The sequence below is a fragment of the Microcaecilia unicolor genome, chromosome 4 (genome assembly GCF_901765095.1).
Source record: "Microcaecilia unicolor chromosome 4, aMicUni1.1, whole genome shotgun sequence".
NCBI lineage: Eukaryota > Metazoa > Chordata > Amphibia > Gymnophiona > Siphonopidae > Microcaecilia > Microcaecilia unicolor.
This window is the reverse complement of record NC_044034.1, coordinates 329,044,733-329,059,187: the sequence shown is the minus strand read 5'-3', so window position 1 is coordinate 329,059,187 and position 14,455 is coordinate 329,044,733. Positions and strand designations below refer to the sequence as shown.

The window sequence follows — 14,455 nt, the reverse complement described above, 5'->3', positions numbered from 1 at the left end:
TACTACAACTACTTATCATTTCTCCTTTTAAACTTCCAGACAATGGTTTCTTTCAAAGAGGAAAGGATGCTGGTCTTCTAAGACTCGAGAAGGTGGAACATAAAACTGTTCATTTATTAAGCAGATAGCAATTCATAAAAATGCCTTCCATTCAATCTCCCTATTCAGTCCACGGGAGCTACAATTTCACACTTTTTAAATTGATGTGGCATAACACAGAAAAGTGGTATTCTTAGTTGATGGCTTCTTTAAAACAAGTACATTTTCTGATCTCACAGTTCAAAAAAAATCATTTTGGGCCTTATACTTAAAGCGACTTGAGTGGGCAGAAGCTCCTACTCGCTTAAAATCATGCACAACAAGCCAGTCACCCCTACTGAGTAGCACTTAAGCAGGGAGTGCAGTCTAAGATCAGCACTAATCAACCATCCTTAAACCCAGGCATATGGGGGGCAGATAAGACTGCTTTTTATGCAGTCCTACCTCTGCTTGCTTAATTCAGTGCTGAATATCAGCCAGCATCTGCCTAGCTTTTGAATAGGAGTCTATCTGATATCGTTCTTCCCTCCTTCACAGCCCCCCCCCCCCCCCCCCCCCCCCGGCCTATTTGACCATCCCTGGTGGTCCCAGTGTTTACAGGCATAAGCAAACTCCACTTGTTTCTGCCCTTAATGGCTTTAGTGGCAAAATTGATCCTATGACCTAGCAGTGGTACCATGGGACTAGCACTAGAAGTTGCAGCACCACATGGGGGTTCACTCCTGACCACCAAGGATGCTCAGGTACACTTAGGGGAGGAGAAAGTTAGACCAGATATCACCTTATGTGGGCCTTGACTACCAGGCCCCACCTACGATCCAGTGGCCAAGCCTGATCTGCTCACACCCAGATATTCAATGCCGGTGCCTGGCCTGGCATGAAAGATCCAGACCTAATTTAGCCAGCCATGGTCAATACTTAAAGTGTTGACCCTTGCCAGCTGCATATTGACTTTTTATATACCTATATTTTGGGTCTATTATAAATGTAACTTCCATTGCTGTAGTCACTAAAGTTTTTTTTGTTTGTGTTTTTTTGTCATTACTACAAAAACAGTTAAAATACAAAGATGACAAAAATAAGTTACACTTAGAGCAGACTCCAACCACTAAGAGCCATAGCTGGTATGAGCAGACTCTCCAGCTTAATCTTCTCATTAACAAGACCAAGACCCAACAAAAGCTTAAAAATATATATTATTCTCTTCTCTGAAACAGAAGGGAAGACTCGGGCAGTGAGTGCAGTCCTTGCCCCATAGGTCAGGCACAGTCAGACAATGAATGAACGTTCTGGAAAACTCATGTACTTTTTGTTTTGCCTGCTGGTTCAGTCTCCTGTTCATACTCTATTTCCACGTAGGCCCGCTTTTTCCTCATTAGTCCTCTCAGTGGAGTTTTGCCTTTTGATTTTGCTTTAGAAGGAACACGTGCTGTTTGCACTTTATTCTCAGATTCCTCCTCTTCTACAGATTCTTCCTCATCAGAGGACTTGCCATCTTGCTCCTCATCACTGCCGGCTTCCATCTTATCCATGTCCTGCAGAAGAGATGAAACAGTGTAGAGGCCTCTTAAATGTAAACAGAACGCAGCAGGAACAGAGATACCAAATTAATCTTGCTCAGGGCTAGAACATAAGTCCTACACACAGTTCCTCCCTCTCTCAATTAACTAATTGCCCTTTCCCCCTAAATCCACCAATCTTGGACTACCTGAGAATAAGTAGCTGCTGCATGTTTCTACTTCTACTACACTTCTGTACACACACTGTTGGCCAAAACACTGTATTATAGCCGGCACAGTACCAGAGGTTGTCTGACCTGGCATGAGGCTAGGATCAACGGTCACCCAAAGAACTAAAGCTACTGCAATTGTGAGGGACAGAGGCTGCTCAGGGGTCATCCTATGATGGTTATACCATCTATATAAGTAACGCCACACTGGGAAAAGACCAAGGGTCCATCGAGCCCAGCATCCTGTCCACGACAGCGGCCAATCCAGGCCAAGGGCACCTGGCAAGCTTCCCAAACATACAAACATTCTATACATGTTATTCCCAGAATTGTGGATTTTTCCCAAGTCCATTTAGTAGTGGTTTATGGACTTGTCCTTTAGGAAACCGTCTAACCCCTTTTTAAACTCTGCCAAGCTAACCGCGTTCTCCGGCAACAAATTCCAGAGTTTAATTACACGTTGGGAAGGATTTAGTTATGGGGCTGGTCCTTGCGAGATAGAGTGTTAGAGGACAGGGGCTCAGACAGAGAGAGCTATGGGTGTATGGATGCTAAGTGGGAGGCAAAGAAAGAGCTATATTGGCAGAGGATGGGCAGGAACAGGGATTGCGAAAGAGAGAAGTGAAGAAGCCATACCTTTGATAGACTTTCCCTATGTCAAAAAATACAATTTTCAAAAACTTTAGCACAGAAAAGGGTAATTTATGGGCTCATTTTCGAAAGAGAAAGACGTCCATCTTTCAATATAAATCAGAAGATGGACAGGGACGTCCAAATCAGTATAATTGAAACCCAATTTAGGACGTCTCCAACTGTACTCCGTCGCAAGGACAGCCAAAGTTCAAGGAGGTGTGTTGGAGGCATAGCGAAGGCGGGACTTGGGGCGTGCCTAACACTGACGTCTCTGACCCGTAATCAAAAAAAAACAAGGACGTCCCTGACGAACATTTGGATGTTTTCACCCAGACCTGTTTTTCTTACGACTAAGGCACAAAAAGGTGGCCCAGATGACCACCGGAGAGAATCAGGGATGACCTCCCGTTACTCCTCCAGTGGTCACTAACCCCCTCCCACCCTAAAAAAAAAACATCTTTCAAAATATGTCGTGCCAGCCTCAGATGTCATACTCAGGTCCACAACAGCACTTGCAGGTCCCTGGAGCAGTTTTAGTGGGTACTGCAGTGCATTTCAGACAGGCAGACCCATACCCCACCCCTCCCCCACACACTATTACATTTGTGGAGGGAACAGCGAGCTCTCCAAAACTCACCACAAACCCACTGTACCCATATATAGGTACCCCCTTCACCCGTAAGGGCTGGTGTAGTGGGTTTTGGGGGGCTCAGCACACAAGGTAAGGGAACTATGTTCCTGGGAGCAATTTATGAAGTCCACTGCAGTGCCCCCTAGGGTGCCCAGTTGCTGTCTTGGCATGTCAGAGGAACCAGTGCACTACAAATGCTGGCTCCTCCCATGACTAAATGGCTTGCATTTGGCCGTTTTTGACATGGACATCTTTGGTTTTGAAAATCGCTGAAAATCGGAAACGTTCATGTCTAGGGACGTCTGAGACGGTATTTTCGAAAAGAAAAATGGACGTCCATCTTGTTTTGAAAATATGTGTTTCCCCGCCCCTGGTTTTGGACATTTTGAAAGGACGTCCCTTTCGAAAATGCCCCTCCATGTCTTCATTTTACCCCATTGCATGGGGTAACTGAAATATATTTCCTTTCTTGTAAAATACAAACACTTCAGAAATGTACATTCCCAAAGCTAACATTTTCCAATTATTGTTGTCTGGACATTTTATTTTTCTAATTGCACTAGTTTTGAGTTTTTTTTTTCTGCCTTGTGGCTTCTGTATCTCTCTCCTCTCCTACCTCTGCCCTCATCTTTCCATTCCCCATTCACTCCTTTCCCAGTCTCCCATATTGCCCTCTGTCTTATTTCCCTGGATTCACCCAATCATCTGCTTTTTTTCTGCTCCTCAGCTCCTCTAACAGCCCCCCCCCCCCCACTTCATCCTATTTCCCCATCTTAACTAGACTCCTTCTCCCAACCTCTCTCCTTAGAGTACTCTAGTTGATGTAAGTCTTCCTCTTCTTGCTACTCCCTGTCCTATATAGGATCCATCTCACTCTTGCCTTTTCCCCATAGGTTTGTCTCTCTCTCATATGCTTTCCATAGTATATTGGCCCTAATTCAACACTTCTCTCAGTTGGGCTGATGCTCATGACCAGCAAGAGGGATAGTAACATAAGAATAGCCATACTGGGTCAGACCAATGGTCCAACTAGCCCAGTATCTTATTTCCAACAGTGGCCAATCCAGGTCACAAGTACCTGGCAGAAACCCAAAACAGTAGCAACATTCTATGCTACCAATGCCAGGGCAAGCAGTGGCTTCTCTATGTCTATCTCAATAGCATACAATGGACCTTTCCTCCAGGAACCTGTCCAAATTTAATAGTGCATCAATACCCTTGCCCACATGGAACCAGTCTCCACCCTATGAGCCATGACCTCAAATCTCTGCCTAGTACACCTAATGGAAGCAACAGTATTAATGTAGCCAGATCCAAGTATCTCAAAAAAAGCCAACACATGCTAAGCTGACAGTTCCAGGGGCTAAAGAAGAGGATGCCCAGACAGCCTGCATCACCCATAGCCACAGACCGTGGGGATATGATGGAGATGCCGATGGCACTGTCTCGATTTGCAACTCCAGATTACATTGCCTAAGGAACTCTATCTGCCGATTGCCCTTAGTGTACATGAATTGGCAACAAAATAAATAACTAGTAAACACAGTTATGTTAGGCATATGTCCTTTATACAGTGGGTCCAGTCATCTTCCCTCTTTAATAGTTCTTGCAATACCCTCAAACCTCAGATTATAAGAATGGTAACCTGTGATAGACCAGATCTTTATCAGCTGAGTGGCTGGAGAATAGATTAGGAAGAGCATGCACTAATTGGAGTATTTTTTTTTTTTTTTTGGGGGGGGGGGGGGGGGTTAGAGGTTGTACACGTGATTAACAGAGATACTTTTCCTGCCCATTTGACTTGGGTTTGTGGCCTGCAATTGCTGGGAGGGCTGTGTCGTGGGACTCAGTGCCTTTACTGGATAGTTTCCCCTGGTACCAGTCATGCATGACTATGATAGTAAGTGTCTGAAACTATTATATATGATGCACTGCTATATTCTTATATTTTGACTTCTAAACTGTTTTGGGCTGTGTCCAAGGAAGATGGTATACGAACTCTGTTAGCATTACATTGTGATTTTCAGAGCATAACCTGCAAGTTAGGCTAACTGAAGATTCAGGGCCCCCACTGAAGGCTTCTGGAAGAAAATGAAAGCAGCTCTAACATTATCCCCCCTCCTGGTCTGATCCCTGGTGATGTTAGTACAGGTAGACAGGATGTCTCCTGCCTTTGGTGCACAGTTTGCATGTTTTAACACCTGTGCTTCAGAGCAAAAAAAAAAAAAAGATACCACAACCAGTGCTCAGTACAACAAAAGGAGGCCAGACTGACTCCAAGTACTGAACCACCAAAGGAATTCACAGCTCCTTGGTAATCAGGAGACATCAGCTCAAACAAACCAAATTATAACACAGGAATATGCTGGAAAAAGAGAAAAGTTCAGGGATACAAAAGGACACGTTCACACCCAAGACATAGGCAAACATTCATACACACACCCACACATCCCATCAAACCTGCAGACTTTCTCCAAAAACCATTCCACACCTCCCCCCCCTCCTCAGCCCTGACAGAAAGATGGACACTCATTTACTAACACACAAAAGCAGAGGAACACAGACCCCGAGACACAAACAGCTGCAATACCTTTCTGCCCTAAGTGCTGCATGCCTATTTCTAGATAAAATACCTTTTTCCAAGCCACACATATTATTGTGCAACAAAACCCACTATACCTGAGAAATGGACCCAGAACCAAAGAAAGGAACCCAGAACAAGACGAAAGCCAAAGCTGATATCTGACCTTTGGGGACCATAACTAGAACTCCTGGGCAGGCTTCTGTCTAATTGATCACATACTTTATTGCCATCTTTACTATTCTATAGGACCTGTTTGGGGGGAGGGAGGGGAGGGGAGAGAAATGACACGCTCTGCTGTCTTATCTGCCAGGCACTCATTTCTCTAAGATGGTAATAAGTTACCTCAAAATCACCAACGTCACTTTCCTCCACTTCATCATCTTCTACAAATTCTCTCTGTCCAGCCCCCTAAAGGAAGTTGTTCAAGAAATGAAACTTGTTAATGCAGAAGGTACAGGGCTATAGAAAAAAGTACAATTGCACACACACACACACTGACTTGCCAGCTCTCTGGTAACATGTCTGATATAGGTTTGTACCCTGTGATTCTGCAGAATCCACCCCTTTGAAATTGCTTTAGATACTGGCACAAAAAACTAAATCTGTCATACTTACCTTTTGCTTAGAGTAGACTATTTGCTTCTAGAAAGTATTTGAAAGGAAGATATGTGCACTAGAGTACTTACAAGCTCTTCAAACACTTGTTCAAAGAGATGTTTGCAATTTCAAGAAGACTATTTACGAGAAGCTAGCTAAACTAAAAATACCAGAGGGGATATTATCCAAAGCTATTGGGGATATTCCAGCGACCCTGCTGCATGACCTTTTCAATGTTTATTGTTGGGAGTGGTCCTGGAAGAATGGAGATGAGAGGTTGTGGTCCCGCTCAAAAAAGTGGAAGGAACGAGGAGGTAGGGGCAGCTACTATGAACCTTTGTAGTGAGTAAAGTAATGGAAATTGCTATTAAAAAGAGGATAGTGAGGTTTCTAGAATCCAATGGATTGTGGGATCCAAGGCAGCATGGCTTTGCTAAAGTGAGTCTTGTCAAATCTGATTAATATTTCTTTGTTGGATCAGGAGATAGTGCTAGATGTGATGTAGATTTCAGCAAGGCCTTTGGCATGGTTCCCTCATGGTTCAGTAACAAACTAAGCACTCTTGCTACAGGCCCTAAAGAGACTGTCCAACTTGAGCAACAAAGAGTAGTTCTTGCAGCTGTCCAAGTGGTAGTGTGTCTGAATTTGCTACACTGACATTTCAGCCATCCTGATGTGGCTTTCTTCAGGGTGATCACTGGTTAACAGAATTCATTCTGAGGAAAGGGGTGTTAAAAGTGGTCCTTGGTTCAATTCTTTTTCAAATTTTTGTATGCAATATTCTAAACAGCTATTAGCAAATTTATTTATTTGCTGCATTTGTATCCCACATTTTCCCACCTATTTGCAGGCTCAATGTGGCTTACATTATGTTGCAAAGGCGGACATCATCAACAGAATACAAAATATTGTTGCAAATAAGGTACAAAAAAAAAACAGCAAAGCTTGAGGAATGGTGTCATGTGTCGCAGTTAAGACAATACTAAAAAAAAAAAAAAATGTACTAGGCGTCAAAAATCCAAAAGAGCAGTATAGAGGCTGCATCAGGGATTAGCAACTGGGTGGTGAAACAAAAACATACATTTATTAAAAATGTACCATAAAATAAAATAGTCTCAAAATTAACACACACACACTAAAGACTAGAGAAGCAAAACATGGCCACGTCAGGTTGAGCTTTAAAGTGGCAAGAATAAAAAGCCTTTTTAACTATTAGAAGATGTGTGTTCTGCTTTTGTGGACTGTTAAGTTGCTACCGAGAACTTATTTGGAGTACTGTGTACAAATCTGGATACCAAGCCTTCAAAAGAATTGAAGAGGATGGCGCTGATCCAGGGTGCAGCTAATAAAATAATGAATGGTCTTTATCCTAAGCATATAGGGACAGACTTTGGAAGAAAGATGGGATTAGGGAACATATGATAAACATTTAAAAACCTCCATAGTATGAATGCACAGGAGATGGGCCTTTCAACTGAAAGGAAGCTCTAGAACCAGGAGGCACAGAATGAGGTTAAAAGGTGGTAGACTCAGGCGTAATATAAGGAAATATTTACAGAACTGGAAGCAGATGTATAACAGCTATCCAATGGAAGTGGTGGAGAGTACCTGAATTCAAGAAAGCATTGGACAAGTACAGAGGGATCACTAAGGGAGAGAAAGGGATTGTACAGGTTAATAGCTAGTGTGAACTCTTGGGGAAAAAAGTTAGACACACTGCATAGGCCACATGATCTTGATCTGTTGTCATGTTTCTATGCCACAATTTGAAGTAAGCTGTCTGGAGGGAGCCTGCGAAAAGGCAACATTCATTCCTTACAATGAAACTGTCTATGGTACTAGGCATAAAAATGTTAAACAATATACATTTTTTATGTAGTTGAGAGTTTGGGGGGGGGGGGGGGGGGGGGGGTGGCAGGGAAAGAATTAAGACATACATACATCATCATCCTCCTCCGCTTCAGAGGAATCTGTTTCACTCTCCTGATCTTGCTGTTGCAGGGCTTTGTCAAAGGCATGGATAGGGAAGTTATAAATATCTCCATACTAAAGAAGAAAAAGAAAATATCATATAAATGTTAAAGAAAATAGACAAGTGTGTACAGAAGCTTATCCCTCTATTTTCTACTCACAGCCTCACACTAGAGATACCAGCGGGCTCTGTGTTCATTTTTAGTTGGCAATGGTGTGATTCTTCATATTTGATCAGCAGGGACAATGATTAACATTAACAACCTCCTGCACATCCCCCCCCCCCCCCTCAAAAATATACTACAGCCAAGCAGCTACAAACCTAGGAATAAACAGAGCAGCAAGAAAAACAAAAAACCAAAGCAAAAACAAAAAAACCTTTTACATTAATTTTTTTAGAATGCATGGTCAAATCATAAACAGGGTCTGGTTGCACACCACAGCACACCTGAAAATGGATTATCATTTGAGGAAGAGATCAGTGGGAACATTCTGAACCACACTACGTACAGAGTCTCCTTCATAAAGTTCTTACCGCTCCTTGTTTCAGTCTCTCCAGCAATTCTTTCTCTATTGCGTTATCTAGCTGAGCCGCAACAAGAGCCTTTTCCTGCATGCAGAAAACAACCAATTGGTCTTAAATCTTATAAGAAAGGCAATGTTGTTGTGTGTGAATACAGATACTTTAAGCAACATGCTGATTGTGAACATTTTGCCAAGCTGGAAGGCTGCCTCCCCTCCACTACATCTTCCCTGCTGAGTCTCAAACTTGAGCTCCTGTAAGAAGAGATGCCTCTTAATATACACACTGCCAGAGGCCGAGTACCCATACCACTTCAGAAGTGTGCAGGAGAAGCTTCCCAGCTACATTTACAGAGACTCAAACGAACATAAGCCTTGCCCTACTGGGACAGACCAAAGGTCCATCAAGCCCAGTATCCTGTTTCCAACAGTGGACAATCTAGGTCACAAATACTTGGCAAGAAGTAAAACAGATTTTATGCTGCTAATCCTAGAATTTTCCAAAGTACATCTTAATAATGGTTTAGGAACTTTTTAAAAGAAGTTAACCAAACCTTTTTTAAAAACCCTCCTAAACTACTTATGTGAAAGATAAGCAAATTAAGCTACGTTGTGTGTGGGTACCTATGATTTTTAGCTTACCTCTCTCCGCTTTTCTCTCTGTTCCACCTTTCTGCTTAAAGGAACTAGTTTTCTCCTAAGAGGAAAGACATGGGAGACAATAGGGATGTGATCCTCAATCTTAAGTCACTACAGCTATGGTACAAAAGACTAGTGTTTAAGCCTGGATAAACAGGAACAGGGCTGCCACTATTATGACAGCCTTCATGCTGGAAGGGACCCTAAGGTTCGCCTTCTGGCAAGGGGGATTTGAAGATACACAATAAAAGGGATTGAAGAAGGCAATACATTTAATATTAAAACAAAAACAATAACATTCAGAATATGTTTTGGGGGCAACTCTATAAAGGATGCCCGAATTTTGGCACCAAAATGCAGGGCGCGGTGTGAATTCTATAATGGCATCTGGGTGCTAGATTCTATTACAGAATAAATTTTTTTATTTTTATTTTTGTTACATTTGTACCCCGCACTTTCCCACTCATGGCAGGCTCAATGCGGTAGGCAATAGAGGGTTAAGTGACTTGCGCAGAGTCACAAGGAGCTGCCTGTGCCGGGAATCGAACTCAGTTCCTCAGGACCAAAGTCCACCACCCTAACCACTAGGCCACTTCTACATATGCACACCAATATTTAGGCACTATCACACCACATAAAAGATAGACATAAATGTGAGCGCGTAAATACAGTACAATCTTGATTATCCAACCTTCGGTAATCCAACCATCCAACATATCTGACAGACCCTCCCCCGACACCATCGTACTTATTTCTATTAAAATCTTTGTTTTAGAACAATTTTTGAAAATTGGGAATTCTATGCCTTTGTTTGTGCATTGTTTGAGGGGTTTATGTAGCATTTTTCATATCTGACTTTTCAGTTATACTACTACTACTTGACATTTCTAAAGCGCTACTAGGGTTACGCAGTGCTGTACAATTTAACATAGAAGGACAGTCCCTGCTCAAAGGAGCTTACATCCCGTTTCAGTTGGATAATCGAGACTGTACTGTATTTCACTTATCTGTAACATACAGTGTTGTATAAGTTACATGCCTAAGTGTGGGACCCACCCACGTGTATGCCTCTGTTACAGTCGCATACTAAGCTTACACAATAATACTTAGCACCCAACCAACACTTATGTGCATGAATTTAACCTTCATGCACATAATTACTAGTATTCTATAATCTTAGCACACAAACTGCGCTTACATTTAGGCCTAACTGAGGGGGCTTAGTAAAATGTAGAAATAACCTGCAACATTCACATACTAAATTAAGCATTTTTTTTTAGTTACTATCACTATCTGTGAAGGTGAAGTACTTCATTTTATTGCAGAATATTTAAACACAGCATTTATAAACTGCTTATATCTCGGTGAACCTAAGCCGTGTAGAAGCTATCATTTATGCTAATCGATAAAATCATACAATAAGGCACATACAAAAATCAAAAAGAAAATAAAAATGATAACCAAATAAAAAATAGTTCATTATATATGCATCACTCATAAAACAAATAGCCTATACTCATTTAGGCTAAAAATATTAAAAATTAAAATTAACAATAAAAATGCATAAAGAAAAAAACATTGCAATCCCCATTGCTTACTTACTGTCGCTTGAGAGTGAGTTTGCGAATTCTGATCAGATACTGTGTAATCTTGGTGAACCTTTGCTTGCATTTGTGCCGAATAAAGCGTGGCCAGTAAATGAGGTTTTCATCTATCTGCTCCAGAGCCTTTTCATAGTTTTTGCTCAACTGGACCTGAGAAGGGTGAAAACAATATTTGCTTTCATGTTTCACTACAGTTTCAATAATGCAATTCAGGCAAAAATCAGATGTCTTGATTTACAATATGTGTTGTTCCTCTAGCCTGCAAACCTCTAGGGACTTTATTTCAAACACCAGGGTTCTATACATCAATATAGGTCTTTAAAATGGGAACTGACTTGTTTATTCTAAAGAACACACTACAGCATGCCTGCAACAGATGAAGCCCAGAAAAACAAACAATACAAGCACACCAAACATTTTGCATCAAACAGATTAAACTTTCAAGAAATTGTGTTAATTTCTGCCAACTGGATACAGAAGTATTTGAAATAAGTCTTACAGAATCTCTTGTGTGTTTCTTGCGCTTTGAGAGTTCTGTACACTTAATTTATTACAAAGTTGTATAGAGAATACAAGAGTCACTTTCTATACACTTTAACATTGCTTTTGACTTGTAACCACTCCCCCACATTAATTGATTTGCTTTCTTTATTTTGTCTATTAGATTGTAAGCTCTTTGAGCAGGGACTGTCTTTCTTCTATGTTTGTGAAGCGCTGCGTACGCTTTGTAGCGCTATAGAAATGCTAAATAGTAGTATAGTAGTAGTAGTATACAGGCAGATAAAATGTGTATGGTTTTGCTTAACAGAAAATCAAAGTAAGAACAAAAAACTCACCCTTTCCCACATGTGCGATGGGAAAGCAGCTCTCTCTATGGCCTTCATATAAAGGTAGCACACTCCTAACAAGGAAAGAGCTCTTTAGATTACTATGCACAGCAAACTATATAGGTTTACCATCCCTGAATCCCACCAGTGGTTATCTGGTCATTTAGGGTACCTTTTTTAGTCTTATTCATTAGAAAAAACTGGTCTAGATGTTTTGGTTTTGTTCCATTATGGTTATAAAATGTCCAAGTGTTAGGCATGCCCTAATCCCACCTTCAAAACAGCTCCGACATGCCACTTATGATTTGGATGAACTGCAACTTGCATAAACGTTTGCAAAATAGGTTTCAAAAATACCACTTTGGATGTTTTGAGAAGAAATTCGTCCAAATGGTGCTTTATGGCACTTTTTGGATATTTTTTCTCTTTTGAAAATGATCCTTAATGTAACCTATGGATCTTTGTAAGACTAAGTGCTTTGAAAATGAGCTCCCTAGGGTACTAGTACACCAGTCTCCCAAGCAGTAGGGCTGGCTTTTACAACAGCAGCAATACAAAATGCAGCTCTAAATTTTTGAGCAAGGCTTATTTTAGGATCCCCATTGCTCCTACCTTTCTCCTCCTTGATAGTAGCATATTGACTGTTTGCCAGTGGACAGGAAGAGCGGTTACACTGACCAGTCAAGTTATACTCATTCCTGCAAAAGTTCTGGGTCTTTGTCCTGAAATAAAAGGTGAAATGAAATATGCCACCAACAACAACGTTTAACAATTCTACACACACCAGATGGGTTAGTGCCTCTTAAATAAACTGAGCTTTTAAAAATTAAGACAAATATAACACTTACTTCATTTTAAAAGAGCAGAACTGTTTGTTCCCAACAATATCCCAAATCACCTAATAAGGAGGAAAAACAGAAATCAATAAACCGTCCCAGCAACTGGACCCACCCCGTCCCCCTTAACGGTCTTTAGAATAACCAAAAGAGACCTTAGATCCACCGATCAGTGGCTATGGTATGGGTCACTTGGAAATATGTGGTAGATCTTAAGGGTGACGTTTCTTTTCCTCTTACTACCAGAAAAGGTAGGGAGTTCAGTCTACCTGATTTGTAAAAACTTGCCCAAACTTTTCCAAATCCCACTGATGGCCAGTAAGTGCACATAACCATAGAAAACCCGTATTTGTTCATCCCAGATACATTTCCTCGTTTCTACCCATCTCCAACTCATTAGGAAAAGACCAGGACACACTCACGTCATCGTGCTGCATCCTGTGCCTTGACTCTGAGCTCCAGGCTCCTTTTTTCTTCTCGAATTTGGTTTACCCCTCTCCACGAAACCAAGCGGCCTACACAACACCACCTCAAATTCTAGCCATACATTCGTCCCATGCGTTCTTCTACCTATTCCGGTTTAGCCACTTCCCATGAATCCTGGAGCAAAATCTAGCACATTCATTGGGTGAAAAAAATAGCAGAAGGAGGACGGTATTCCAAAGAGAGGCTTGGACCGCATGATGGAACGGGGAGGGGCCTTCTTAGCATGTGCAGAACGTACGCGTGATCAAAGAGGTTGGAATATCGCGAGACTTTCTTACCTGACGGATCCCCGGCTCCCGTGCGCCCTAACAAATTTGCATATGGTATGCATATATTGATCAAGATTTAGGAAACCTTGGGAAAATTTTCCGGCTTTTGGAATAAAAACTGCATCGGGATAGATTCATACTCGAATGATATAGCAGCTGGAATGAAGTCTTCTAATTGGTAGAAGCTGCACAACGGGTCACGGTAACTAAGAAGCTATCTAAGCAGAAAGGCAAGATCGTCTTTAGGATAATCTCATTGATCCTTCAGGTTCAGACATATGATGAATGGGATAGTCTTGCGCATGCGAGAGATGTGCCTTCCCGAACTATTGTTACGACGCGGCACATTACCCTTCTGATTCTAATCTGAAGGTTTTTACATTCTTGTAATTTTATGTAAAAAAGAAAAATAGAATTTTAGTGTTATGCTATGAGCTATGATGTAAAAAGCTTGTGAAGTGAATTGCAGTTTATTGATTATTTCAGAATGTTTGTTAAAAAACAAAATGCTGCAACACAAGGAGCAAATAAATGGACTGTGACTGAAGGCATGTGATGTCAGATCTCATCATTGGTTCCAACAAAGTACAAACTTGTTACCCAACTCAAACTACTGTGCTCTCACCAACCGTATTTAAGTCTTTGCTAGGACAGACATATGCTGAATGAATGAGATGAATTTAATATGTATCTGTATCCACCTATTCCAACACATATCTTGCATCTGCTAAAGTAGTTAGCTTTTACACACAGTGATTGTAACCTAGGTCTCTAGACCCTGATTTTTAAACTTTTGTGCAGTGGTTTTATTCTTGAGTTAGTGAGATTATTATTAATTTTTTATTTATTTTGTAAACCACTTCAGTTTATTTTGGAATAGGCATTTTAAAAAATAATATTCTTTATTCACAGACTTGGGCCCAGATGCACAAAACTTTAACGACCCTTTAACGAAGAAATTTTCAACCGTAGCATGCAATAAAGGCCATTTTCCTACTACTACTTAACATTTCTAAAGCGCTACTAGGGTTACGCTGCTTTGTACAATTTAACATGGAAGGACAGTCCCTGCTCGAAGAGCTTACAAT

The 14,455-nt window shown here is 41.2% G+C and overlaps 1 protein-coding gene and 1 non-coding gene across 2 annotated transcripts; one reads left to right on the top strand and one right to left on the bottom strand.

Annotated features, from left to right (window-relative positions):
- Window positions 1-603: 603 nt before the first annotated feature.
- MAK16 (MAK16 homolog) lies at window positions 604-13,191 on the bottom strand. Its single transcript, XM_030201968.1, has 10 exons — window positions 13,035-13,191; window positions 12,625-12,674; window positions 12,389-12,498; window positions 11,786-11,850; window positions 10,948-11,099; window positions 9,349-9,403; window positions 8,720-8,794; window positions 8,155-8,259; window positions 5,959-6,024; window positions 604-1,574 (listed from the first exon to the last, which is right to left on the bottom strand). The coding sequence occupies exons 1-10, from the start codon at window positions 13,047-13,049 to the stop codon at window positions 1,338-1,340; spliced, it is 930 nt and encodes a 309-aa protein (XP_030057828.1). The 5' UTR covers window positions 13,050-13,191; the 3' UTR covers window positions 604-1,337.
- Window positions 13,192-13,626: 435 nt separating this feature from the next.
- Window positions 13,627-13,728, top strand: LOC115469771. Its single transcript, XR_003942050.1, has one exon. It is a non-coding gene; the product is annotated as a small nucleolar RNA U13 (small nucleolar RNA).
- Window positions 13,729-14,455: the final 727 nt, after the last annotated feature.

Bases quoted from the DNA above. Each gene is read 5' to 3' on its own strand.
- MAK16 (XM_030201968.1), bottom strand. The intron at 12,499-12,624 runs GTAAGTGTTATA...CTTTTATTTCAG, and splicing joins TTCTGCTCTTTTAAAATGAA to GACAAAGACCCAGAACTTTT. The intron at 9,404-10,947 runs GTAAGTAAGCAA...CTTTCCTCTTAG, and splicing joins AAACTCACTCTCAAGCGACA to GAGAAAACTAGTTCCTTTAA.